Source organism: Odocoileus virginianus, chromosome 28 (assembly GCF_023699985.2).
Source record: "Odocoileus virginianus isolate 20LAN1187 ecotype Illinois chromosome 28, Ovbor_1.2, whole genome shotgun sequence".
Classification (NCBI taxonomy): Eukaryota; Metazoa; Chordata; class Mammalia; order Artiodactyla; family Cervidae; genus Odocoileus; species Odocoileus virginianus.
In genome coordinates, this window is record NC_069701.1 from 9,610,651 (window position 1) to 9,638,463 (window position 27,813).

At 38.6% G+C, this 27,813-nt stretch overlaps 1 protein-coding gene across 18 annotated transcripts in view; it reads left to right on the top strand.

The window, feature by feature from the left end:
• DLG2 (discs large MAGUK scaffold protein 2) overlaps positions 1-27,813 on the top strand; it is a 2,233,668-nt gene that overhangs the window by 1,157,848 nt on the left and 1,048,007 nt on the right. Inside the window, exon 1 of one of the 18 annotated variants that reach the window (XM_070457200.1) lies at positions 15,670-16,189. The exons of 16 other annotated variants lie outside the window; for them this stretch is intronic. In XM_070457200.1, the coding sequence (XP_070313301.1) occupies positions 16,112-16,189 (78 nt within the window). In that variant the 5' untranslated portion in view covers positions 15,670-16,111. Of the gene's footprint in view, positions 1-15,669; positions 16,190-27,813 lie in introns of those variants that run through there. One more of the 18 variants, XM_070457203.1, reaches the window with a different exon arrangement.

A 27,813-nucleotide genomic window follows, 5' to 3' on the forward strand; every position in this document is an offset into this window, starting at 1 on the left:
AGCACTTTTTTTTTTTTAACAATAGACAGGATATGGAAGCAACCTAGATGTCTATCAACAATTGAATGGATAAAGAAGTTGTCATACATATATACAATGGAATATTAACTCAGCAAAAAGGAACAATTTTGAGTCCGTTGAGCTGCGGTGCTTGAACCTAGAGCCTGTTATACAGTGAAGTAAGTCAGAAAAATAAAAGCAAATACCATATATTAATGCATATATATGGAATCTGGAAAAATGGTACTAATGAACCCATCTGCAGGGCAGGAGTAGACACAGACGTAGAGAACAGACTTGTGGACATGGCGGAGGAAGGAGAGGGTGGGATGAGCTGAGAGAGGAGCATTGATGTACATACACGACCTCGTGGAAAATAGACAGCCAGTGGGAAGCTGCTATGTAACACAGGGAACTCAACACGGTGCCCGGTGATGACCTAGAGGGGTGGGATGGGGAGAGGGGTTGAGAGGGAGGTTCAAGGGGATATGTGTGTATTTATGGCTGATTCACATCATTGTATGGCAGAGACCAACACATTGTAAAGCAATTATCCTCCGATGACAGATTAGTTAAACATATGACAAAGAGGGTTTTCTGATCCCTAACACAGGTCACAGGGGCTAAAGTCCCTGCTCTAAGGAAAGAAAACTGATACCAAAGGACAAGCACCCTGCCCCATCTGTGGTTAGGAGAGGGAATTCTGAGGCAGAATCCTTAGCTGGGTTCACACAGTGCCACTGCTAGCTGGGTGACCTCCAGCAAGTTCCTATCTTCTGAGTCTACTTACGAGTAGACTAGAGCCTCATCATAGAATTCTTTTAAGATTGATTAAAATAGTAAATTAAGTATGTGACTCACATGAAATACTTTATGTTAAATCCGACGAGCATTTTAACCACATGAAATCCAATACGAACCTCAGGTGTCTATGTGTACCTTGGCTCCGACCATCCTTTGACTCATACCTTTTCTTTTATTTATTGTCTATTTTCCTATTATCACTCCTCTCTTCGCTTTGCTACTTTTCCTACCAGGTTTAAACTGGGTGGAAATTCATTGTCGTCACTTGTATTGCATAAATGTTCAACTTTCTTTTTTGTATTCCCTTCACTTTGTTCCTTGTTTTCATAGAATTCACAGTTCAGTAAGGAAATTATGTATTAAATGGATAACTGTAAATGTTGAAATACTCAGGACTTGGTTTTGAGTTTTTTCACTAACTCAGCCAGTGATCATGTCTTTAAATACCAGTTATATGCCAATATCTCCTTTGAAATGCTAGACTTGTATATCCACTGGCTCACTTGATGTCTCCACTCAGATGTCTAAAAGATATTTCAAACTTAACATGTCCAGAACCAAACTTCTTATGTTTCTCAAGAAACCTGCTCTATTACAACCTCTGTTTCAGCCAGTGGTACATGCCGGCTTCTAGTTGCTCATGTCAGTGGGTCTGGAGTCATTCTGCCTCCCCTCTTTCTTTCATACCCACATCCAGTCTCTTAAAAATATATTCAGAACCCAGCCACTGTTGTGTTTTTTTTTTTCCAATGTGCATTAGTTTTTTCTAAGTTACCATTACCTTTGAACTTACTAATTGCAATAATTTCTTAATTATTATCTCCACTTCCAGCTTTGACCCCCTACAGTCAAAACTTTCAAGACAGCAGCAAGAATGATCTTATTAAAACATTAGTCAAAGCATGTCACTGCTCTGAAATTGCTTCCAACCTCATTCAGAGCAAAAGCCAGCATGCCTGCAATAGCTTATGAGGCTTGCAGATTCTCCTTTCCACTCTCCCTTCACTTATCTCTGTACTTTCTGATCTTATTTTATACTATCTTTCTTCTCACTCTGCTTCAGCCACCTTGGCCTTCATATTGTCATCAAAACTAGCCATAGTCTTTCACATAGAATGGTCATTTCTCATGCTGGCTTATTCTCATTTCCTTAAAATCTTTATTAAGGAGTGACTATTTTCAGGAGGTTTACCTCAACCAGTCCATCAACCATTTCATCACTGCAACACTTTTTATTCCATTTATCTGTTCTGCTTTTTCTTTAGCATATATAAATATTTAATAGATTATACATATTGCTGTTTATCATTCTTATTAACTCCTCCCCACACTGAAATATAAGCTCCATGAGGTAGGAATTGGTTGTCTGTTTAGTTATCATATTCCCATTGCTGAGAAATGCAGTGGATGCATAGAAACACTCAGAAGTGTTGAATAAATGAATAAATGGAGGAAGGTTTTTATTTTTATTTTTTTATTACATGGCTTACTTAGCACATATACCCGTTTTTTCCAGAGTCATCACAACTTGAACATATCTAAAAATTTAAAGACATTGTTACCCCTTTCACTTTTTATATGGATGTAGAAATCCCCAAGGCGGAGGTTAAACCTCCTAGAATACACTGAAGTAGAAAATATCAACAATACTTCCTTTAAAAAAAAAATCCTTTGCTTTAGAGGAGCTTACAAAGAAAATCTAGAACCCTCACATGGACTCTATTTACCATGAGGAATAATTAACAAATTATGTTAAACCCTTGAGAAATCATTTAGTTAAAATTTCATAAGATACTATAAAGAATACTTAAAATTATAATGAGACAAGGGGAGAAATAGAAAGTATACTGAAAGAAGGAGTCAAGCTAAAGCAAATGCTTTCTTTGTCTTAGAAGTTCTGTCTGAGTTCCCTGGGTTCAAATCTTTAACTACTTTTGACTTCAGTTTCTCAGCCTTTGAAGCATCTGTCACATTTTTACAGATTCTATCTCCTCAGTTATTCCTTTTCCATTCAAGCCTTTAGCAAATTGTTTTAGAGCACTTATTATGTTCCAGGCTCTTTATTAGACATGGGGATACAGTGGAGAAACAGAAGCATGGCCCCTACTTTTTCAGGAATGTTCCACAAGGAAAGAAAAGGAAAATGTATATGTACATAGATAGATCATCGTCAATGTGACAAATGTAGTGAGAAGTTATGTATTGTGTTTGGAGAAGGAAATGGCAACCCACTCCAGTATTCTTGCCTGGAAGTCCCGTGGACAGAAGATCCTGGTGGGCTACAGTCCACGGGGTCACAAAGAGCTGGACAGGACTGAGCAACTAAATAGCATGTGCTGTGTTATGAGAGTGAATCAGGGATCCAAGTCGTTTCTAAGGTGTTAAATAAGAATGTTTCTTGTATTGCTTCTTGCCTTTTTCCTACCATCATCCCCCTAACTGAGACCATCATTACCTCTGTTGCCTCCGTTTTTCTCCTGACTCTCCAACTCTGACCCTGTTTATCACAATTAAGGGTTTATTGGCATTGTCTAATTACAGTGTGGCTACAGCCTTTTCTTTTTCATTCCCCACTATTCCTCAAACACATCTCATGTTTTCCAAACTTTTTACTTTTACTCCTGCTGTTTCAAGTAATAAATGTGCTTTGGTTTTGATCTGTTTTCTAAGTGTCTTTCATTGAATGTCTGTCTCCTCCACTCCAGCACATGGGCTAATAAATATTATCTGAACTCATAGCGATTCCCCCTTCTTTATTTATTTCTATTTTATCACAAGCTACTGCATGATATTTTTTCTACTGTTACACTCTTTCTTATGACTAGAAAAGTTTTGAGAATCAAGAATTAAGGGAAGGGCTAACTATGATTAAGTTACTTGATTTCTTTAAAATGTCATTTTCTAATATGTAAAAGGAAGATAATATTATCTGACTCAGAGATTTTTTATGATGATCAGATGAGGTGAGAATATTTCCTCAAGTGTGGTTTACTGAAGATGTCACATGGCAAACATTTTTAAAAGTATTTTAATTTAATTTAGACAAGAAAAATTAGATCTAGTATATAAACCATCAATTATCTTTTCAACTAGAGTTTATAAATTATATCTGGTTTTTATTTTACTTTTTAACCTTATTAATAATCATTTATTATTTATGTTACTGATTACTTATAGAGAATGAGTCTTTTGTTCATTCTGGTAATGTTTATTTAAAATAAATTTATTTAAATAAAAGATGAATCAAATTAAACTTTAAAATAACTTTAGTAAACAACAATAGGAGTAGAATGTGAATATGTAAAAATGGATAGGTTAAATAAATACTGAGGTAAGGCATGTTAGGTACTTTTGTGGGCAAAATAGTTTATATACCTTTAAGATGAAATACTTTATAATTTCATGTAAAGATGCTTAAGTAAATCAGCTGACATAGAGGAGGCACCTAGCGAACTGGTCTCCTTTATATTCTTTAAGCTGGAGAGAGATTACAATTAATATCAGGAATATTTTCAGTAACACTATCTGCAATTGACATTTGCACTGAGGATTTCAGCAGCTGCTGTTTCTGTTTTATGTAGGAGGCAAGATGGAGAGGGAAAGATTGTGTGTTTTCATTCGTGGGTCTCCCTTTTAAGGAAATAAAAGGAGTTGTTTGTTTATGAATATGGTTTTCTATATTAAATTTTGTGAAAGATCGCCTTTGTCTATCTGTGGGAGGGGTGGAATTACAAAGTGGAAAAAAGGACAGTTGGTAGGCCACAAATCAACAAGTCTCATTGATTTCTCTTTTGAAATGTTATTTTTCAAAGTACTTTGCACCCTTCTAACGGTGACTTTGATTTATCTCTTAATGTATGAAGTTGAATGTGAGGTAAAAATACAAATAAAGGGTAATAATAAATGCTTAATGTGTATCTCTGTAGTGCCTTCCTTTCTTCTCCCAAGAGTATGAGGCAATTTAATTCAAGTGATATGCTCATTCATTTGTTCATTCATTCAGCAAGTAACTATTAAATTATTCAAATATGTTTATTGAGTGCCTGTCATGTGCAAAGGGCTATGTAGACCTATGAGGATACAAAAATAAATAAGGGATTTCCTTGAATTATTCAGTCATTTAGGGGGAAATATTTAAGTTCAATGTAATCACAAATGAACGTCAGAAGAGCCAAACCTGAAATGTGTACAGTGCAACAGGAAATGTTAGTTTTGGTGCATTAGTACGAATTGGCTCTGCCTTGAGAGATCAGGAAAAGTTTCACAGAAAATTGTTGAGCCAAGGCTCAAAAAATATGTAAAGATTTGTCATACGTAGAATGACCAAAATGAGCAGGAAATGAGGTGGAGAGTTAGGACTGCAGGTAGAGGAAACAGCATGTACAAAGATACAGTTACATAGACTGTGTCTGGGAAACAGAAAATACTTTGGTGAAGACCCAAAAGACAGTACAGCAGGAGGATAACCTCATCAAAACTAGTCATTGAACTTAAAAGGTCATTCTCACCTTGTGCTCTGTGACAACCTAGAGGGCAGGGATTGGAGGGGGCCCGAAAAAGGAGGGGATGTATGCATACATATAGCCAATTCATTTGTTGTACAGTGGAAACTAATTCAGCATTATAAAGCAACTATACTCCAGTAACTAATAATAATAAATTAAAAAAAAAAAGAAAGAAAGATATTTCTTTATGTCTAAAAGAAAAAACAAGACCATTTTCTTACAGATCAATTTTTGGGTCTTATTTTCATGGACTAACAGATTATTTGAGTTTAAGGTGACTTTGGAAATTAATTACATAGTACTATATCCAGAGGTAAAACAAATTGGTAAAAATGAAAATAAAGCTAAAAGCACTGACTCTCAAATTAGCACCCCACTTCCACAGATGAGAAAAATCCTGCTGTTGAGATAGCTAGAATACTGGACTGTATAACCAAATCATAGTTGATAAGAAAGTTCCCAGAGTGCTCTGATTAGAAGGGTGGTGTTTAAAATGCCTCTGTTTGTGGCAAACTTTGGCAAGGCATATACATTTCAAGGGACTGAATTTAATTCTCAGTTATGAAATTACCCATGTTAAATTTAGCATTATGTAGCTTTATCAAGAAAGCTGTCTTTGGTCTTGTTTTTTAATTGATTTTTGTATTCATAAGTCATAATTCTTGCATGTTCTATTTGGTACCCATTCTTTCTTGGCTGCTTTCTTGATGTTCTTTTACTTGGTCCTCACTTATATCCATTCAGTTATACATTCCTTTGATAGTTATTGCCATATTGATCTATATCTCCAGTTGTAGCAAAACTTAATTGTAAGCATGTGCACAAATCACAACATATGGATTTAGAACTACTATATAAATCCAGGATCCATGTGAGTTTTTATTTTTATGAAAAACATGTAAAATGGAAAGAGGTTCTGAGAAGACTCTCAAAAAAACTATTTAGAAAGCTTAAGAAAATGTTCATTTGGCTCAGAAAAGAAGCACTTGTGAAATGGGAAGTCTTTAAGTTTATGAAAGATTTTTACAATGGTTTGAAAACTGACATGCTTTCTGCACTAATGGAATAAAAAAATGAGGAAAAACTTAAGAAGGTAGACTTCTTAACATTGAGGATGGTTGAATGCAGTCATAAAAATAGTTAAAAAAAAAAAGACAAAACATTCTCTGCTTCATAATACTAAGCACATGTTCTCTGTCTAGACTATCATGGTTTCTTTTTGGGGGGGGGCCTTCCCTGAAGATTAAAGGATGAATAAAGAATAAAAACAACATTTTTATTGCACCCATACTGTATGCCAAGTAGTGCTCTAAACAGTTTACTTGTATTATCTCATTTGAGCCTTTTTATCAACACAATGGCATAGTTTCTATTATTACCCCAATTTTATAGAATCAACATTACTTGTCAAGGTGACAAATGTGATGGTGGTTGTCTATCTCACGTCTGACTTTAGCTAATTAATTAGCATATGAGAATGACTTTTAAATAGCATTTTAATTAGGTGACTTCCTGGAAATCTCTTGCATGAAACATTTTATAATAAATCTTATATATACTGCTGTCAGACAAGCTTATTAAACACTAAAACCTCATATGTAGGCCTGTTAAGTTCTCCATGTTTTATTTTGGGGTAGTGGGGGGGGGTGTTAAGTAAGAGCCAAGCCAGTTTGGTTCTGTATAAAATCATGGCCAGAGCAGTGATTTCATGAGCTGATTGTGATATCCCAAGGGGTATATGGAACTCAGTGGGTCCTCTTGGGGTAAGAGTGTGGGGATTAGATGCCCATGCAGGGCAAGAGAGATGACCTTAGGATCATCAAAGGAAGAAAAAGGAAACTGAGAGCCCCATGTAAAATTGAAAAAAACAGTTCTCATTTAATGAGAGGACTTCTAAAAACTTCATACATTAGCCCAGGGAAGCAATAATGAAGAGTGTTTCTATTATGAATAGAAAAGGTGTGTGTGTGTGTTGGGTAGTGGTGGTCAATTTAACCCTTTTATGTGGACAGAATAACACTAAGCCAAATATATTACACATGAAACTGCTCCTAAGCTAGTGAAATCTCTGGGCACCTAACAGAAGAATGTGCAAAATTATTCTGTAGCAACAATTATACAATCAAAGAACCCTGGGGCTCCCACAGGGAGTACAAGCTTGCTAAAGAAGATCTTAGAATAAAACTGTACAGGAGCATGCAGAAACTAGAGACTGGGAGGATTTGAGAAAGAAATATTTAGAATGCCTAGAAATGTAAATATATGTGTAATAATTCGTTAAAAATAAACACTTTGTAGATAGGTGAAACAATAGATTCAAACTTTAGATAACAATAATAAGGAGATCTGAGACTATAATCCTGAAACTGGCACAAAGAAGGAAGGAGAAGAATAACAGGAAATATATGAAGCAGTAGAATGGGTTATATGAAAAGGTTCAGGAAAAATATAATAGGATTTTAGGAGAGAACAGAGAGAATGAAGGGGAAGACATATTGGAAGAAATAATGACTGATTTTTCTTATAATTAATTGGATTCAAGAAACATAATGAATTCCAGGCAGAATTTTAGAAAAAATATTGTACTGAAGCTACAGCTGAAAAAGATGAAAAGTCTTCAAACAAATCATAGAAAAGAGACATATTCTTAAAATAGAGCAATTGGATTGACAGCAGACATCTTATCATAAAAAATAGACACCAGAAGAAGGTATGTGATAATATCTTCAAAATGCTGAGGGAAAATCATTGTCAATCTAGAAATCTTTATTTACCTATGCTATCCTTCAAACTCTAAGGTGAATGTAGACAGTTCAGGAAAAATATGAAAAGATTAAACATGTTTAACCATCACAGATTTTTGCAGAAATAGCTGTTAAAATATGTACAACAGTAAAAAGGAGAACTCATACAGCAAGGATGCTAACAATCATGATGAGAAAATAGATTAATAAACATGGGAGTTATTTTGACTATTAATTATAAACTAATAAATACTGGTGATGATAATGACATACTTGGTCAGAAATAGTACTACTGCAACCAAATAAAATTAAAATACTATAAAATAATAACATGGAATATTAGGTATAATATTAAAATCACCAATTGTACAACTTACAAAAATTAATTTGAAAAGTTAGATCAAATGAAAAGGATGATTAACACTTTCACTTTCAATATTTATTATAAAGCACAGTAATGAAGATAATGTGGTATTAGCACAGGTAAATTAAAATAGATTTAAAAAAACCCAGAAATAATTAAATGCACACTCATGTGATCTAGACATATAACTTAGGAGTTTTACAAGTCAGTGAGGAAAAGGAATAACATTTTCATATATGAGCATAAATGTATACATACATGATGGTGGTTTAGATGCCTAGTCGTGTCTGACTCTCGCAACCCCAGGGACTGTAGTCCTCCCGGCTCCTCTGTCCATGGCATTTCCCAGGCAAGAATACTGGAGTGGGTTTCCATTTCCTTCTCCAGGGGATTTTCTCAACCCAGGGGTCAAACCCTGATCTCCAGCATTGCAATCAATCTCCTGCATTGCAGGTGAATTCTTTACCAAGTGAGCCACAAGGGAAACCCTTGTACGTACATAAATACATTTAGACAACTGGCCATACATATGGGGGCAGGACAAACAGGTTTCCATCTTACACCATAATTTCCTTTAAAAAATTGAAGACTTAAAATATAAAATGATAAACTTATAAACTTGTATAGGGAAAAAATTTAGATACCAAATGTATGCACATAAAGGTAAACACTGACAAATTTTAGTACATAAGAATGTGCATGGTGAAACAAATGGGATTAAAAGACAACTCAGAGTTTGGGAGCAGATATTTTCAGTACATGCAACAAACAAAGAATTAATGTCCAGAATGCATAAAATACTTTTAAAAATCAGTAAGGTATAACCTAATTTTAAAATGAGCAAAGACTATGAATAGAAGGAAGTTCAAATAGACAATAAATATATGAAAAAAAAATGCTAGACCTCACCAGTAATTAAGAAAATGCACATTAAAACTACAGAGAGGACTTCCCTGGTGGTTCAGTGGTTAAGAATCTGTTTGGCAATGCAGGAGACACAGGTTCAATCACTGGTCCTGGAAGATCCCACATGCTGTGGAGCAGCTAAGCCCATGTGCCACAGCTATTGAAATATAACTGCTGATCCCATATGCCCTAGAGCCCATGTTCCACAAGAAGAGAATCCATTTCAATGAGAAGCTGGTGCATTGCAGCTAAGAGTAATCCTTGCTAGCTGAAGCTGGGGAAAAGACCCCCTAGCAGCGATAAAAAGTAAATAAGTGAATAAAATTATTTTTTTAAAAACTACAAGGAGCAACATTGTACATTGTTTAACAAATTAATAGCTGATTATAATGTGTCATCTAGAATATAGAACTCATATAAACTACTAATGATGTCAATTTGGAAGAAATTTGTAATAGAAGTTCAAATAGTACACATCCTATTATCCATCAATTGTATTTTTTAATTCATTTTTAATTGGAGGATAACTGTTTTATAATATTGTGTTGGCTTCTGTCATACGTCCACAGGAATCAGCCATTGGTATACATCTGTCCTCTTCCTCTTGATCTTCACTTCTATCTCCTGCCCCATCTCACCCCTCTAGGCTGTCACAGAGCACTGGGTTGAGGTCCCTGTGTCCTGCAGCAAATTCCCACTGGCTGTCTGTTTTACATATGGTAATATATATGTCACCATGCTACTCTTTCAACTTGCCCCATCCTCTCCTAACCTCACTGTGTCCACAAGTCTGTTCTCTGTGTCTGCATGTCCATTGCTGCCCTGAAACTAGGTTCATCAATGACATCTTTCTAGATCCCATACATGTGCGTTAAGATACAATATTTGTTTTTCTCTTTCTGACTTACTTCACTCTGTAAAACAGGCCCTAGGTTCATCCATCTCATTAGAACAGACTCAAATGCATTCTTTTTCATGGCTGAGTAATATTTCATTGTATATGTGTACCACGACTTCTTTGTCTGTTCATCTGTCAATAAACATCTAGGTTGCTCCTGTGTCCTAGCTGTTGTAAATAGTGCTGCAATGAACACACACCTCTTTCAGTTATGGTTTTCTCAGGTATATGTCCAGTAATGGGATGGTTGAGTCATATGATAGTTCAGTTCCTAGTGTCAATTAGATTTTGAAGTATCTGCTCTGTTAAAATTACATGTGTTTTAATAAAGTATAAGAATGTTTCTTGAACATTATTTTGAGATGAATTTGAGGTAGAGTGGATTGAGGTGGGAGATTTTTTTGATTATATTATGAAGATTTTACTTATTTAAAATGAATGAATCAAATATAGCAATATATTAACATTTATTAAATGTAGGTGGTATGTACATGTGTATCATATTACTTTCTTATGTCTCTGGGTGCCTAAATATATAATGGTTGAACATTTAAAGGAAAGGAAGGTGAGCTATTCAAACACTAAAGAATGATTTTGAGAACAGAAGAAAAGAAGTAGTCTTAGCCTATTATAATTAGAGTTAGTGGGCTTATTCTTTGTAGTGGCTCAAACATTTTTTCCCACTTATCCATGACTGGTTGGTTCTTTGACAGAAATACAACTAATTGCAACTGGGCCAGTGGTTGTTTTGTTATGTTTATATACAAACTAGAGTGACCATTTTTCCTGCTGTCCATACAGATACAACATGCTGAAAGAGTGATCTGTTCCTTTGCTTTTTATGTACATTGACATTAATTATTGCACGTTTCCAGCTGACATTCATTATTGAGTTTATCTAGAAATCAAAAAGGAGTAATTTTCTTTCTGAACTCCCACATTATTTTTCACACATCTGTTGTTATACCATTCTGCATTGAAATTTATTGTTTTATACATCTATGTCCCCAACTCTATATGACTCCTTGAGAGGAAGGCTTTTATCTTATTCAGTTCCATTTTTTGTGAATAACTATTGCTTACCTTTTAATCATATATGTAATAACATGGATATATTCCCATGGTAGAAGATACAAATGTTATACAATACAGACCAAACCATATCTGTTTTTATCCTCCCTATTCAGTACTATCTATAGAAGTAACTAACATCAACATTTTGACATCCCTGCAAATTAAAGTTAAATATTATGTTTATCTTCTTTTAGTCATAAATTCTATGTAACATGTTTTTGACACCTGCTGTTTGATAATAGACTAATAAAGGATATTAAGGGCTATCAAGAATGTACATCAGATATACAAACAAATCAAACAAATATTTAAATGTTTATTGGTTTTGTATATTAACATTTTATGTTTCAAACATGTATTTTCTTTAGTATATATCATACACCTAACCTACATAGCTTTTCAAGCTACCAGATATTAATTCCTAGGGCTTAATACTTACTGTTTTTATAATCATCTATGATATATTTAGATGACTTTTAAAAGAAAATCATGTGTGTACTAGGCAGAACATGTTGTTGTATAATTTTAATGGCTTGATTTAAATATTGCATTTACCTTGAGAATTCAAAGGAGACTCACACAGTGTGTGTGTTGAGGCATGAACCAAAAGCTGCTTAAAAGGATTAATGTTGCATCTCAAACTCAGCTGCACTGGTAGGTTTCTGTCATATGAGAGGTATTAAAAATGAAATTATAAAGGAAAAGGTCTGTCCAGGTACCGATGATTCACAGATGGAAAGCATCTGAAAAACTTGTTTTCCATACACAGAAGAGCTGCAAGTTATTTGTCTTAATCAGCAGAACAATGGTTAGAGACTATTAAGACTTATTTAGGCAGCTGCCACCTTCTTTTTAGCAGGCACACCTGCTCAGTGAGAGCCCAGTGAAGATGATTGTATAACTATGGCAATGGCTTCTTTCCATTGACCTGACACCCATATTTAAAAAGCCATCTTTTACAACTGAAAATTGTAGATATGCTTCTAATGCCTCTTCTAGACTTTTCAAGTTTGTGGATTCTCTTACTTTGCCATAGACATAGTCAAAAAATATATTGTGAATGCTTATATTGTTAAGCATTTTTCTAATGTGACCATGGCCCCTGACAATAAATGACCTATTTCACACTGCTTTCTATCTCTGAATGCCTATTTAAGGAACAATAGTTATTATTGTTATTTTTAAAGTTAAATCTTAGCTGGTGGGCCCAATTTACTTTCTTAAGCGCTTCATCCTATAAAAGTTGATAAAGCTTCTAGGTTAGGTATGTGAAAAAGTTAATTAAATGTTCAATATAAAAGCAAAGGGCTTCCCTGGTGGCTCAGTGGTAAAGAATCTGCCTGCAATGCGGGAGACATGGATTTTATCCCTGGGTTGGAAAGATCCCCTGGAGAAGGAAATGGCAACCCACTCCAGTATTCTTGCCTGGGAAATCCCAAGGACAGAGGAGCCTGGCATAGGGTCACAAAAGTGTTGGACACAACTTAACGACTAAACAACAAGAACTTAAAAGCAAAACTAACCAACAAAATGATCAAGCATTAAAGATCTCTCCAAGATTCAACTTTAGTGACTTAGAAACTCTTAACTTATGAATAAAGTACAAAAATTATTTTATGATTGGCAGTCCTATCAGAGTAAATTAACATTCTTTGATTTCCCCTATGATATCAGTGATTTGAAAGCTCAATATTTTTTTTCTCACTTCTTTATTGTCAAATTCCATCTTAAAATGTTAAAAACAGAAGTTTCTACTCATTAATTTAGGTACAGTTGCCTCCCTCCTCTTTTTATCGACTTTATTCTGTTACCTGAATAGTCTTTTAACTACACAGCTTAGACAGACTCGTATGCAGGAATAATTACCTCTAACATCGCAGCAATATTGGGGTAGATTGTGGTCCTGTTGAGTAACTCTTTGAAAGCTAAGCAGGAGTTATCATCTATTTATTTGTTGGATTTCTGTGGCACTTTTTCTTCCTAAAGAGTACAAGGTGTGATGTGGTGAATTTTGCACAGGGGTTGTCTAAGAGCGACAAAGAAATGAAAGGAAAGTAGAGTTCGTAGGAAGAACACAGAGGAAAAGTAACAGCTAATGGCAAAACCAAACCCCAGGTGGCGGTTAGGTGTGGTGAAGAAGGTGGAAGAATCCAGGCTATCATTTTACCAGAGCCTGTGCCTCTGGTGAGCAGGAGACAGTTCTTTTTTATTGCAGGAAGGGGGACCCCTTGCAGTGCCGAAAAGGGGCTCTTGTCTAACACTTGGACACACATGCTGACAAAGCAAGAGACTTTATTGGAAAAGAGCGCCTGCGCGCAGAGGAGGAGGGTCAGGGAGCCCAGGAGACCTGCTGTGCCTTGTGGCTCGCAGTCCTGGGTTTTATGGTGACAGAATTAGTTTCCAGGTTGTCTCTGGCCAGTCATTCTGACTCAGGGCCCTTCTGGATGGCACACGTGTTGCTCAACCAAGATGGATGCCAGCAGGAAGGATTCTGGGAGGTGGTAGCCAGCAGGAAGGATTCTGGGAGGTGGTAGCCAGCAGGAAGGATTCTGGGAGGTGGTAGCCAGCAGGAAGGATTCTGGAAGGTGGTAGCCAGCAGAAAGGATTCTGGGAGGTGGGAGGACACGTGGAGTCTCCTTTTGACCTTTCCCAAACTTTTCTGGTTAGTAGTGGCTTACTAGGTCCACGTACCTTACCAAGAACCCTCGTAAAATCGCTCATGCCAACAGCCACTATGGTGCCTGGCCCAGGCGGGCAGTTTCAGTCAGTATTTCCCCATACTCACATGAAAACCCTCAGACTCGGAATCAGAATTACAGATGCACAGGGCAGGAAGGGGGCCTGAAAAATGTTCTGCCCAATTCTCTTCATTTACAGATGCGGCAAATCCAAGTGCAGAGGAAACAAGGAAACAATTTAGAAAAAAAGCCAGGGTTAGAACCCAGATTATTTGTTTATTCAGCAAACATACATTGAATGTATTGTGCTCAACACTCTTCTAAGCACCAGGTTCCTGTAGTGAGTTAACATGGATGTGAGTCCTAATCCTACACTGTCTCATTCTCTCTCCAGTTGCTTAGAAGGATGGTCAGTGTACTTTATAAAACAGCTGAATGGAGACCCAGTCCTCTGGGGGTAAAGCTCAAGTGACTTATTGTGAGAGAAGGGAGTTCTTTTCCATTTATTTGTGTTACAACACTGTCCTTGGTCAACAGGTGCTCTTAGGGCATGTCTATTATATCAGCTGGAAAACATTTATTGGATTGAGTCTCATTTGTATATCAGTGGAAGGAAGGTTTTCCTTGCTGAGATGAACAGTTTATTTATTTTTGTCCTCTAGTAGGATGGACAAAGTCTTAGCCATTCTCTCTCATCAGAAGACACACTCGTCTCTTAAAATTGACTTTACCTTTAAAATGCCTCACAATATTCTAAACCCTATGTAAGACAATTGAACCCTAGTAAGATAATTGAAAAGGCTTCCTTGGTGGCTCAGTGGTAAAGGATCCCCCTGCCAATACAGGAGATGCAGGTTCGATCCCTGAGTTGGGAAGATATCCTGGAGAGGGATGTGGCAACCCACTGCAGTATTCCTGCTGGGAAATCCCATGGACGGTGGAGCCTGGCGGGCTACAGTCCATGAAGTTGCAAAAGAGTTGGACACGACTAAGCAACTAAACAACAACCAAGATGATTGAAATTGGAAGCACATGGTGGTAGAATTAAATGTGAGAATTCCTCAGAGGAGCCTGGTTTAAGACTTGCCATAAATCTTCCTATTCAAAAGTGGTATTAAACCCTCCATTTAAGAACAGATATCACTGCAAGAAAACTCGGGGGTTTTAAAAGAAAAGAAGGAGTAAGTTGTTGTGTTTTAGTGTAAAGGTAGATTTAAGCCCCTCCCCGTTACTCAGGCAGAAAACCTGGGCTTGTAAAAGCAGCCCAGGTGGTTTCAGCGGTGGAACCAGTGAGTTTAAAAGCTGAGATCTTCACTCTGGCATTTAGGGAATACACCTCATCCCCTTCACCTCGCCGTTTGTCCCGGGGCCAGCCTCCAGAGAAATAAAATGTTTTTTGTTTTTTCCTTGTAAGCTGTGGAGAAGACTGTTGGGAGGCAGGGATAGGACTTCACGTGGACCCAGTGGACTTGAGGAGGGGAGCAGAGGAAGGTCGCCTTGTTCCCAGTCCCGCTAACAGCCCTGTATTCTCGGGGCTTCGGGGCAGGCTCCGGGCTCCGGGGGACACCTGTTTGTGCCCGCAGGGCCGCGTCCGTGGTGGTCTCTCCCCTCCCGCGTGCCTGGCAGCCCCAGTTATTGGCTGCTTTACCTGCGGGGCTGGGTGTGGATGCGTCTTTGCGCGGCCACCGCCGCCAGCACGCACTGCCAAGCAGAGGGAAGCCAGGCGAGGGGGCCACCGCCTGGAGCCCAGGGCGACCGGACTGCGGCTGCCCTTCCTCCTGCCACGCGTGGAGTTTGGTGGTGAACAAGAGCCCCACAACTGCAAGACGGATACTCAGCCGCCTGGATGCGCGTGTGCACCGGCGGGGAAGGCAGCGCCCGCCCGCCCCCCTCGCGCGGACCTCCCGCGGGCGGGATGTGAAGGTACCTGCGGACTGGCCGGCCCGGACTGCCTGCCCCCGGCCCCCTCCCTCCCGCCTCCCGCCCTCGGCCTCAGCTCGCCAGAATGAGAAGCCCTGAGAAAGCAACAGCCTGCAAGTGACAGCTCCAGCCCGACTCCCCCCGCTCCACATCTCCGAGCCGAGCTGGGAAGTTGATTGTGCAGCAGCTTCACCCGAATCCCTTCCGTTGGCATCGCTATGTTCGCCTCTATCTGGTATGCCAAGAAGCTGGGTCGCAGGTTCGTGCACAACGCCAGGAAGGCGAAATCCGAAAAGGTAGGGAATGCGTGGGAATGAATATTACCTTTTCGGCTTTGCCAACTGCCTGCTCTGGACTGCTGGTCTTGAGTACAGACGCAGATTTTTTATTTTTTTTGGTTTTTTGTTTCCGCTTGGGATGCGAACCTGCCTCTCGCGGGCTTGTAGTCCATGCCGCTTGCAGAAAGGGGGAACTCCTGGAGCCTGGCTGCCCCGGGGGCAGGGGGTGGGGGCGGTTGGTGGTGGTCAAGCAGAGTCATTAGCTATTCAAAATATTTGGTGAAATCGTCAATTGATGGTGTCTCAACAGAGACTTGGTAGTCCTTTAAATGGCACAGGGTGAAAGCAATTAAGCAGCTGAAATCTCTGCTGCTTCAGGGAGCTCTCTAGTAAACTTGTTGCTACCAGTGGATTATTTTTATGACTATAATGGTTGGATCTGCAAGGGGCATGATAAATCCCTGAGTCTCCCTCCAGTTCTTGCATCCTAGTGTATGTTGTTGGAGCACATATTTGGGACTCTGCCTAACACTGACCAGACTCCACAGGGGAGCTTGCTATCTTTTCAAATCAACAAAGCCATCATTTCAAAAGTGTTTACAATAAGCAAGAATTCTATTTATGATCACATAGCCCTGTCCACTTAGAGAATGGCTTTGTAATTCTTTTATTCAGCATGACTAGTTGTTTCTAGAGAACCTCTATGTAGATCTGTCTCATGAGTTATCTTTCTCTAAGAAATGAACATGGCCTGTAAGTCCTCAGATGCAAAACAAGCTCACGTCTCTAATTTGACTCAGGCTTTCAGAGGCACTGGCCAAATGGTCAATGTTTAAGAAATCAGTATCCAATTTGGTGATGGGGAAACTTCCAAAGATAACATTTTGTGGAGCTGAGATTGTTCCATATTACTTTGAGGATGTGATCTTTGGCCCAGCATCCTTTCTGACTTGGATCTACTCTTGAGATTGACCCAGAGGTGGTTTTCCTGGCCTGTGGCACAATCCTTGCTCTTAGCTGCAAAGATTCCTTCACTGTAACTTGCTATCTGTTCCTTCAGAGTGGGAATGTTGATAATATGAACAAGAATTCAGTGATAAGCCAAGATATGACTGTTTGTAGTGTGAGAAGAGAAAAAAAAAAATCAAGTTCTGATTTTAGGGTTGTAGCCTTTCAGAATGTCCAGATCTGAGGATCGTATAATGTTGACAGACTTATTAAATAGCACTTTAAGGTGGAGGTGTAGTAGAGGGAGACAAAGGTGAAGTAGAATTGATTCATTTTTTCCCATGCATCACAGGTAAAATGATAAAAGCCTAATTATCATGTATTAGCATCATATATATTGGGTTTTGAGGGTTTTGCTTTGTTTTGTTTCTCTTTTAAGGAAAGAGACTTGAAAGTGACTCTTTTATTGGAGCAAGTGCTTTGAAAAAGTGCTGCCTTATGAAAATTATAGGTTGTATGGATGAAGGGTCTATCAGAGACCACGAATGGCTCTGAGAGCCACCGGGAGATAATGCCTTATGCCAAATTGGTATGCACAGAAAAGTTGAATCTTCCAGTGACACTTACTTCAGGCTTGGGCCTGAATGTGGAGAATGCCAGCTCAATGAAATTCAGTGTACAGAAACTAAAAGGATGTTATTTCAAGGATCTAACACAGGCTTCTGCTGCTTGAATGTGGGAAGAAGCTAGTAAGGGGCCTTCAGTATTTCCATTTCATTTCTGTGAACAAGCAAGAAGAAAGCAGATGTGGGGTTCAGGGGTTTTAATACTTTATCTTAGAGATAATATTTTGTCTTACTCAGAAAGTAGGAAAATCAGCATTAGAGAACTGAAGTTTTGCTCCTTGGCTGATAAAGACTAAAGGAAAAATTATTAACTATAATGTCCTTCCGTTAGTCAGGGGAGCTGGAGGAGTTAATTCTGAACACTAAGTGATGATTACTAACATGAAAATAGCATCTCGATTTTTTTTTCATGGAATTTATATTCACAGGGTTCCTGGAATAAATTAAAAGGTGTGCTGCCTTGAACAATGAACAACAAGGCCCTCAGCTGGTGCTTAGTGAATGGCAATAGTTTATTCTGGGTATTTCATTTTATCATGTGGCTTATTTAAAACCAACTATGTGAATTAAGGTTTTGTCTAATGATTACAGTGATATACTTCAGCTAAGAAAGCAGTTAACAAATGCTGCTGCTGCTGCTGCTAAATCGCTTCAGTCGTGTCTGACTCTATGTGACCCCATAGACAGCAGCCCACCAGGCTCCCCCATCCCTGGGATTTTCGGGGCAAGAACACTGGAGTGGGCTGCCATTGCCTTCTCCAAATGGTACTGCAAGCTGGATGAATTCCTATAATGTATTACTGTAACAGCAGAGATCATATAGTTGCAAACAGGAAGGGGAATATAAGATGTTGCTGACTATGTGTTGTCATGCTTTATTATAAAAAGAAGGAAGAGGTATAAAGCAAGATGATTGTTGTGTTTTATTTAGAAAATGACCAGTATACTTAAATGTGAAAGAACTATTGTTAGATTCAGAGCAGGTTTTAGCATTTGGGGGTATAAATTATATCAGAGGCAGCCACTATAATTTTGTTTTAGTACCTTCTATAAATTTGGGCTTCTTTTTGCAATAGGTAACACAGTTTATTTTCTCCTCTTCTAATTAAAAAAACCTACACACATCATAGCCTATCAGACCTACTTTAGCTTTCAGGTGTGGTTGGAAAGTATATTCCTCAAGGCTGGGGTTAATTGAAAAGCTAATCGGGAATGTGCAAGCCTAAAAGCCATCCCTAAACAGACAGTGTGCCTTATGCATGGTGGCCTGGTATACTGCTTTACCTCATCTAATGCCAGCAGAATTAAACAGTAGCATGGAATGTAGTAATAATGGTAATAGTGATCACAGCAGTAACAGTATTAACAAGAGTCCCTCTTTATACACACATCATACAGCAGTCACTTTAGGCCATGGAGTTTCACTTAATTCTATAAAAGGTAGACATGATTTTTCTTGAGTCCTAGAGAGAAGAGTAGTTTGCCCAAGGTCATAGAGTTTGTGGGACGTGTTAGTGCTAGGACTTGAAACTGTGTTTATCCAGGCTATTCTAAAAATGACTCTTTGAGTCCCCAGCTCTCTCTTCCATCCACCTATCATTCACCTGTCTTAATAAGTCATGAGGCTTGCAGAATCAAAGTTACTGATCCTGTAACTCAACCCCTTTATTTCAGACAAGACTGTGCCTAAGCTGTCTCCCGTAGACAGTTGTCTGCCCTGTTATTAAAGACTTTACACTCTTTGTCCTCTTTAGATAAGTGTCTCAAGCTATCATCTAGGCTCCCATTATTCCTTTTAACTAGCTAGTAATTGTTATATTATTGTAAGCTAAACAATGGCATTTGTATTCATTGTTTATCCTATAAAAACCAAAGACATCTTTTATCAAAAAAAAACCACTTAAATCCTAGGCAACTGTAAATACACTCTTTTTAGAGTAAGTCAAAGATGTTAGCTAATTCACATTGTCATTGTTCTAAAAAAGAAAAAAAGCTCTTTGCTATTCTTTAAAAAGACAGTATGTGCATATGTGCATACCAACAAATTCTGTGAATGAAGTGATTTTTAATGTAATATGAAATCAAGACTGGCTGCAATAGAATACCTTCATTCAAATCTTTTTTTTTTTGGACCCCATGTAATTAATTCAGAAGTTAGTGTCTTGTATGCCTGTTTGCCACATTTCAATTAAACTGCTTAATTTAGTCAGTCTCTAGATTTTATTATTTTAAAAGGGCAGCTTTAAGATAAATTGAACTGCAGTTCCTGATGGCATAATCATATACAAAACACTTGAAGTTCTGAACCTTCACTTCTGCATAGCTTTGCTTTTAATTTTTGTATTTTTACTTTTAAGCATATGCCACGAAAAGTAAATGCATGATGCATTTAGAAAAGACTGGCGTCAATATCCATCATCTGATAGACACAACTGTGGATGAGTTTGGCAGTGAAATATATCCTATGAGTGATGTAACTGAACTGGAATATTCTGACACTAGGCAACATTCACCTTGGAGAATTCTTTAAGAAGCGGTTCACTGGTTCTAACCCCCTCTCCATCTAATCCAAACACATCAATTCAGCATAAACCAAAATAACGGGAAATGTAGTAGTGCATTTGCTGTCAGTATGGCCAAGAAAAGAGCCTGCTGTCCTGGGTGATGCTGGTGGGGCAATCAAGAGCACTGGGCTTAAGGTGAGGAATTAGAGGGAATTAGAGTCCTGTTCTTTGCTATTTAGCTTGGAACCAGCTCTTTTCCAAATAGAAGTAACAGCTGTGCCCCGGCAGGACCCCCGTGTCTCAGGATACCCTCCATTTTGCTTGCCGAGTCTACCTGGTCCATCATGATACAGCCTCTGCTTTCTTCCCCTGCTCTAAATCAGTATTCTGAACTAGATTCAAATTCCTGAATGTCTCCTGCTTTTTCTAGCTTCTCAGATTTTGCTTATCTGCTTTGACTGGCTACTGACCCACTAGCCATCTCCTGACTCTAAACTTAGATGACTTCATCATCAGTAGGAAACTTTCCCTGGCCCCTACAAGCCCGAGATGAATCTTGCATTGGTTCCTACAGCCGCTTGTATATTAGTTGTTATCATCCGTATTTCTCTGTGTTTCTCATTAGAAAGTGGAGTCTATGAAATGAAGGACTATGCAGTCTTTTTCACCATATCTCTGGGGCCTAAAAGAATGCCTGGAATATCTCATATCCTATTTCGTCAACTGTAGGTTGTCCTCATTTGCAAGATATGTCATTTTTTTTTCATGTATTACAAAAAAAAAAAGATTGTCAATGCAACTATAACATATCAACTGCAAGATTTCAATACTTTCAGAGATGTTAAAATGTGGAGAAATAGCTTATTTTTAGAATCAATAATGAATGGGTTTATTTTTTGGATTAAATGAGTTAATATAAGTAAAATGTTTAAAGGTTATACTTGGTATCAAATCACATATTTTTTTGCAAATCATAACAATAATTTGCATAGGGGAATCTATTAGTTCTAAAATATACATTTTTTTCCTGTGCTGATTGGAGTCACCCAGCATTTTGTAGATGGTTCTGGATTCAGGAAAGCAAATAAATAGAAAATGAAAAAGAAGGTTATAGAAGAAACTGATTAAAAGCCATAATCAAACTGGAGCCATTGAGGTTGCAAAAGAGAAATCTTTAAGAAGCCTCCTGGCTTCTCACTATGTATTTATATGTCTAAACAACAATGATAATTAACATCTGTTGAATTCTTTCTATGAACTGAGAACTGTGCTTATACAAGGATCTAATGAGAGCATCACTCTTAATAATTTTTAGAAGAAAACCACATCATCAGTAGGTGGCTGGGATTAGACTGGGTGGCTGATCATAGAGCTCAGTCTCTTAATTAGTAAGCAGTACTTTGTATGGATGCACAGAGTACTGCATATTGTATGCTGTATATTTTACTCTATATATGTATATATTTTCAATGACCTAGATATCAAGTTTATTTTTACCTATGAAAGATAAATATAAGAAGTGAATTTAAATGCAGAATCTGAAATTGAGCTTAGGCACAAGAAGAAATGTCCTGATGTTGAAGATTCTTCAGTCCTCCGTGAATGATAGAATCTTCCTGTGTCTATTTTTGCCTCCTGGCAGATTGAAGAGTAGCCTGACCTGGAGAGAGGGATGGACAGATTGTCCTCTCAGGTCTCTCTCTCAGAGCCTCTGAGAGCTCATCGGTCGTGAGCAGCAGCATGACTCAGCGCCAGCGTCTGTCTGGCTGTAGTGACAGAGAGGACAGGTGTTTGTCCATGCTAAATGCAGCCCTGCGGTTCTCCCCTGTCACCTGGCAGGGGAAGCTCTCAGCAAAATGGACAGTAGCACCTGTTCCGAGGTCCCAGAATGGGTGCCTACCTTGGAAAAGTCCAAGGCACAGCTGCGAGCAGGGTAGGGAGGGAGACAGAGGCAAAGGACAGGATCAGAGAAATGGTGAAGATGGAGGAGGGACAGAGTAGGCTGGAGAGGAAGCAAACAGGCCACAAGACCACTGCAAAATTGTTGTTTCCAATGCCTATTTATTGAGTAGTTTACCAAGCACTATGACATGCCCTCATCTCATTTAATCCTCACTGCAACCTTGTAAGATAATCTTGGTATTAGTCCCCATTTTACAGATGGAGAAACTGAGGTATAACATGTTACAGAATTTGCCCAAGGTCATAAGTAGTGGTACCAGTGAATTCAGCCAGGTCTGTCTGAGTTCAGAGCCTGTCAACCTATCCACTCAGACTCTGTGCTTTTTAAACTAATCTTGGATTGAGTGAGACAGTGACATGGAGGAAGAATAGACCAACACAACAGCCATCTTCGCATCAACCTGTGCTTTATCTCTTTTGAGTAACTATGTGGCTAGATAGAAGACCTGATTTCTTTTCAAGGGTTCTCCAGGAACCATCCGGATAGTACTTTCAGTCCAGTTTACATAATTTTAGTTGCAAATCGTTTTTGTTTGCCTTGATTTGTTTACCCTCAATGTACCTTTAGACTGATCTTCCTCTACCTGGTATCATTCAGTGGTGTTTATTATACTGGGTGATGAAGATGTAAGGGAGGCTTTCCCATCCAGCAGTGATGATCACTGTAGAGATAAATTTAATAATCAGATAATGCACACATATTATTATTTGCATATGTATTTTGTTTATGTGGTTAATGGAGTAACCATCTCCATTTAACCATGCCTTGTAGTATTAACTAATAATTTTAAGTAGTCAAATTTTCCCAAATAAATTATTAAATTGTTAATTAAATTATTAAATCATTACAAATTCTGCCCCCCCCTCCCGCCCCCGCAGGGTACCTGAGACATAGTAAGCTCTAAATAAACCCTGGCTGAATGTCTGAGCCACACAGGAACAAGACCGAGTTAGGGGTCAGTAGACCTGTATGCTAACTGGCCCCGTCCCAACCATCTGTGCCACCTTGGCTAAAGTCTCTTAATCTCTTTGGGCCTGAGTTCTTCATCTGCAACCAAATTCCTTCCAATTCTCACGCTCTTTGAATTCTAATCCTGATTTGCTATAAGGGAAGGGTTTGATCTCATTCATCTTTGTACTCACAGCACCTAGCACAATGGCCAGCAGGAAGCAAAGCTGATAAAATTTATGTCCAATCAATGTGCACCAAAGGCCAACAGTGTCTTTAACCATTGGCAAGAGGAATATAATGGAGAATCGACTGAATTTCAAGGTGGAAGCCAAGTAACAGATACACGGGGACTTCCCTTTCTTTACTGCCTTGTGAAGCACAGGGAATAGGAGACATTTTTCAGCCCGGGGACTGAAGGCTCCTGCCCTGTGCTTTCTCGCTCCTTGCCACTAACACGGAAGTGAAACAAACAGTAGCCAGCAGAATTTGCGTTCTCTTCAGCCACCAACACGGAGATGTCAAACTGTAACATTTTCCAGCTGCTTTGTCCAACATGCCGAAAGATTACAGGTTTATGTCTGAGTGTGGAATGTTTATTTCTTGTACTTTCTTAATCTGAAAATACTAGTTATGTAGAGTATCCTTGCCCCGTTTTTTGTGGACTGAATTGTGTCTCCCTCATCCTTGTTTTAAAGCCCTAACCCCCAGTGTGATCTAGGAGAAATGGAGATAAGGCTTTTAGGAGATAATTAAGATTAACTGAGATTATAATAGTGAGGTCTTAATCTAATAGGATTAGTGGCTTTACAAGAGCAACAAGATCTGTGTGTGCCTTTCTACCATGTGAGGATATAGCAAAAAAAAGGAGCCATCTGCAAGTCCAGGAAGAGCTCTCTTACTAGGAACCAAACCCTGCCAAAACCTTGATCTTGGACTTCTCGTCCTCCAGAAGTGTGAGGAAGTGTGTTCCATTGCTTCAACCACGCAGTCTGGCATTTTGCAATGGCAGCCTGAGCAGACTAATAAACCATGATGTCATGGTGGCCTTACACGGTGATGTTTTGTAGTGCCCAGGGCCAAAGTGTCATTGCTAGGGAGAAATATGTTAGCAGTTTAGTATTGTTCTTAATCCAAAGAATTTAATTCTAATAAATACAAAGCTTCTACAGTGCCAATATCTGCTAGGAAGAGTTATTAAAATTAGAAATATAGTAAGAAAAAGGGTCTGATGTAGTGGCTAAAGGGAAGAAATGAACTACTTGCAGGGGATCAGTGTGCTTGTCTTCATGTTCTGTGGTCTAACCAAGAAAGCAACATATTTTATCAAACTTGCTAACTATTCAGCCAGCAAATTTAAAATATGAATATAAAATAGAACTCATCAAATACTATCCTTCCTTTGACCACCTCCTTGTTGCTCTAGGTTACTCTAATTTATAAACAGGATTGATTTGCTTTTCAGACCATCAGCTCTACAGTTCTCTACAGGAGAAGGTTTCTACTTTGAGGAGGGCTTCTGACCTTTCCTCAAAGATTGTAGCAAAGTATGATGAAATGAGCACTGTCCAAGTTAGGAAGTCGGTGTTGTGTATGTTCATGGCCATAGTGGTATCAAACTGTCATTTCACATGGACTCACTAGCATGGGAAGGGTGGCAACTGATGCACTGTGGGAGAGGAAAAGGCATTGGAAGTGGGAGAATTGGAGGGGGTGATACTTAGAAGGGCATAAGAGAAAAAGAAAAAATACTTTTTCACTTTCTCTGAACACCATTCTGACTTAAGACTTCAGACCAGGTCTTTGTCATCTTTACGGACCCCTTTCCTTCATACATTTTGTGACTCCTCTTGTTGGAACATCTAAGAAGATGATTCAGTGGAAGACCACTGAATTTGACTCAACACCTTACTGGTTGGGTGACCTTAAGCACATAGATGCATCTTTTTAATTAAAATAGTGATAAGCATCCTTGCATGGTTCTCTGATTCAATTAAAAATTGCATGTAAAGTGTCTAGCCCTGTGGGACACTTGATATTTCCTTTCCTCCCTCCCTGTCTCTCCTCCCCTTCCTCCCTTGCTTCCTTCTCTCCTTCCCTCCGCATCTGTTTCTTCTTTCTGTTCATTTTAATACTCTGCCTTGCTACAGAAAGGATGCAAAGCAGCTTTTGATAACTTTTGCATTAATGAATCCTTTTTCTCTACTACCCCCTTGGGTTTTGGAATGGACTTGCCCTCCCATCCTGGGTTTATGGACTAAGGAAACTCTATCTGTGCCACTGATTAGGCAGTGGGGGCGGGGGAGGAGAAGTTACTGAAGAGACCATCATAAGTGAAAACTGTCAGTATTCTGACTATGAGGAAATTCTAGGTTTCTATTTCTTTTTAATAAATGAATCCTATAATCTCAAAAATATACAAGCAACTCCTGCAGTTCAATTCCAGAAAAATAAATGACCCAATCAAAAAATGGGCCAAAGAACTAAACAGACATTTCTCCAAAGAAGACATACAGATGGCTAGCAAACACATGAAAAGATGCTCAACATCATTCATTATCAGAGAAATGCAAATCAAAACCACAACGAGGTACCATTACATGCCAGTCAGGATGGCTGCTATCCAAAAGTCTACAAGCAATAAATGCTGGAGAGGATGTGGAGAAAAGAGAACCCTCTTACACTGTTGGTGGAAATGCAAACTAGTACAGCCACTGTGGAGAACAGTGTGGAGAGTCCTTAAAAAACTGGAACTAGAACTGCCATATGACCCAGAAATCCCACTCCTGGGCATACACACCGAGGAAACCAGATCTGAAAGAGACACGTGCACCCCAATGTTCATCGCAGCACTGTTTATAATAGCCAGGACATGGAAGCAACCTAGATGCCCATCAGCAGATGAATGGATAAGGAAGCTATGGTACATATACACCATGGAATATTACTCAGCCATTAAAAAGAATTCATTTGAATCAGTTCTAATGAGATGGATGAAACTGGAGCCCATTATACAGAGTGAAGTAAGCCAGAAAGATAAAGACCAATACAATATACTAATGCATATATATGGACTTTAGAAAGATGGTAATGATAACCCTATATGCAAAACAGAAAAAGAGACACAGATGTACAGAACAGACTTTTAGACTCTGGGAGAAGGCGAGGGTGGGATGTTTTGAGAGAATAGCATTGAAACAAGTATACTATCAAGGGTGAAACAGATCACCAGCCCAGGTTGGATGCATGAGACAAGTGCTCAGGGCTGGTGCACTGGGAAGACCCAGAGGGATGGGATGGGGAGGGAGGCGGGAGGGGGGATCAGGATGGGGAACACATGTAAATCCATGGCTGATTCATGTCAATGTCTGGCAAAATTGGCAAAATTGTACAAAAATCTACAATATTGTAAAGTAATTAGCCTTCAACTAATAAAAATAAAAAACAAAATAAAAAATAATAAATGAATTCTAGGTAGCCCTTATGAAAAGCTCCCCCCACCACCTTCTTTCCCATACCTCCACTCTCTCAAGACTCACTAAATTTTTTGAGAGTGAGTGATTTTCTATGTTTGGTGAATGTCAGTCAAGGCATATTACTTCTCATCTGAAGTTGAAAGAACTTGTACGGAATGAGTCAAAGTGCTCATCTCCCAGCTGGTAAGTATATCACATCACCTTTAAAGCTTTATTTTAGGTCTTGGGGGATAAAGAGGAAAGCAGAAGCTCCATGCTGTGTTACACTGAATTTCATAACCTGAAAGAACATTACTTTTGTAAATGATAGTAGTAACATTAATGACCACTCATTGAGCCCTTATTATAATCGCAAGTCACTACTCTAAGATTATACATTTTCTAACTCAATTAACCCTTCAATGATCCTATGGGCTAAGTACAGATGAAGCACAGAAACGTCAATTAAGGTGCACAGAGACACACAATTAGTGAGTTCTGGAACCAGGATTTGAACTCAAGCAGCCTGGGTCTGAACCTGCATGCCTCAGCATGGTGCCACAATATTCCCATGTCTCTGAGTCTCATACAACCGAAGACTGGGAAAGTTTCTTATGCAGTGTTAATTGTCAGAAGCCAGTGTTTTGAGATTTGAACTCAGATCTTCTGATTGCCATTCTTTGCCTTCTTCTGACAGGAGACGTAGGGACTCTACACATCATTGAGATGAGCGCCCGTACATTTATGTCCCAGAATCAGATCTCAAGGAGTTTCAAGCATTGCCCTTGGAGTCTTAAGTTAAACAGATGCTGACAGGTTCCTTCCATTTCAGCAAAAGGATTATTAGTTGTATTCATATTGGATGGTGGTATTAATAACACTTTGATATTTTCAGTAAATAATTGATCCAAATTCATCTTGACTTCTGAGCCCTGCTTCCATTAAAAAAAAAAAAAAAGTCATCCAACACGATGGCTTTTGGAAAACAATTCCACACCAGTGGTTGCATTAATTGCTACTTTGGAGGTTCCTGCTGTGAATTGAATGGAGCCACTTTGGATCTATTTCTTAGAAATAACCATCTTTATTACCTCTGCTCTAAGATGCACAGTTTTGAGATTTTTAGAGGAAAATATCTTCACTAATCTCTTTCTGTTTTCCATTTTTATTCCATAAGTAATCCTTTTCATTGTTATCA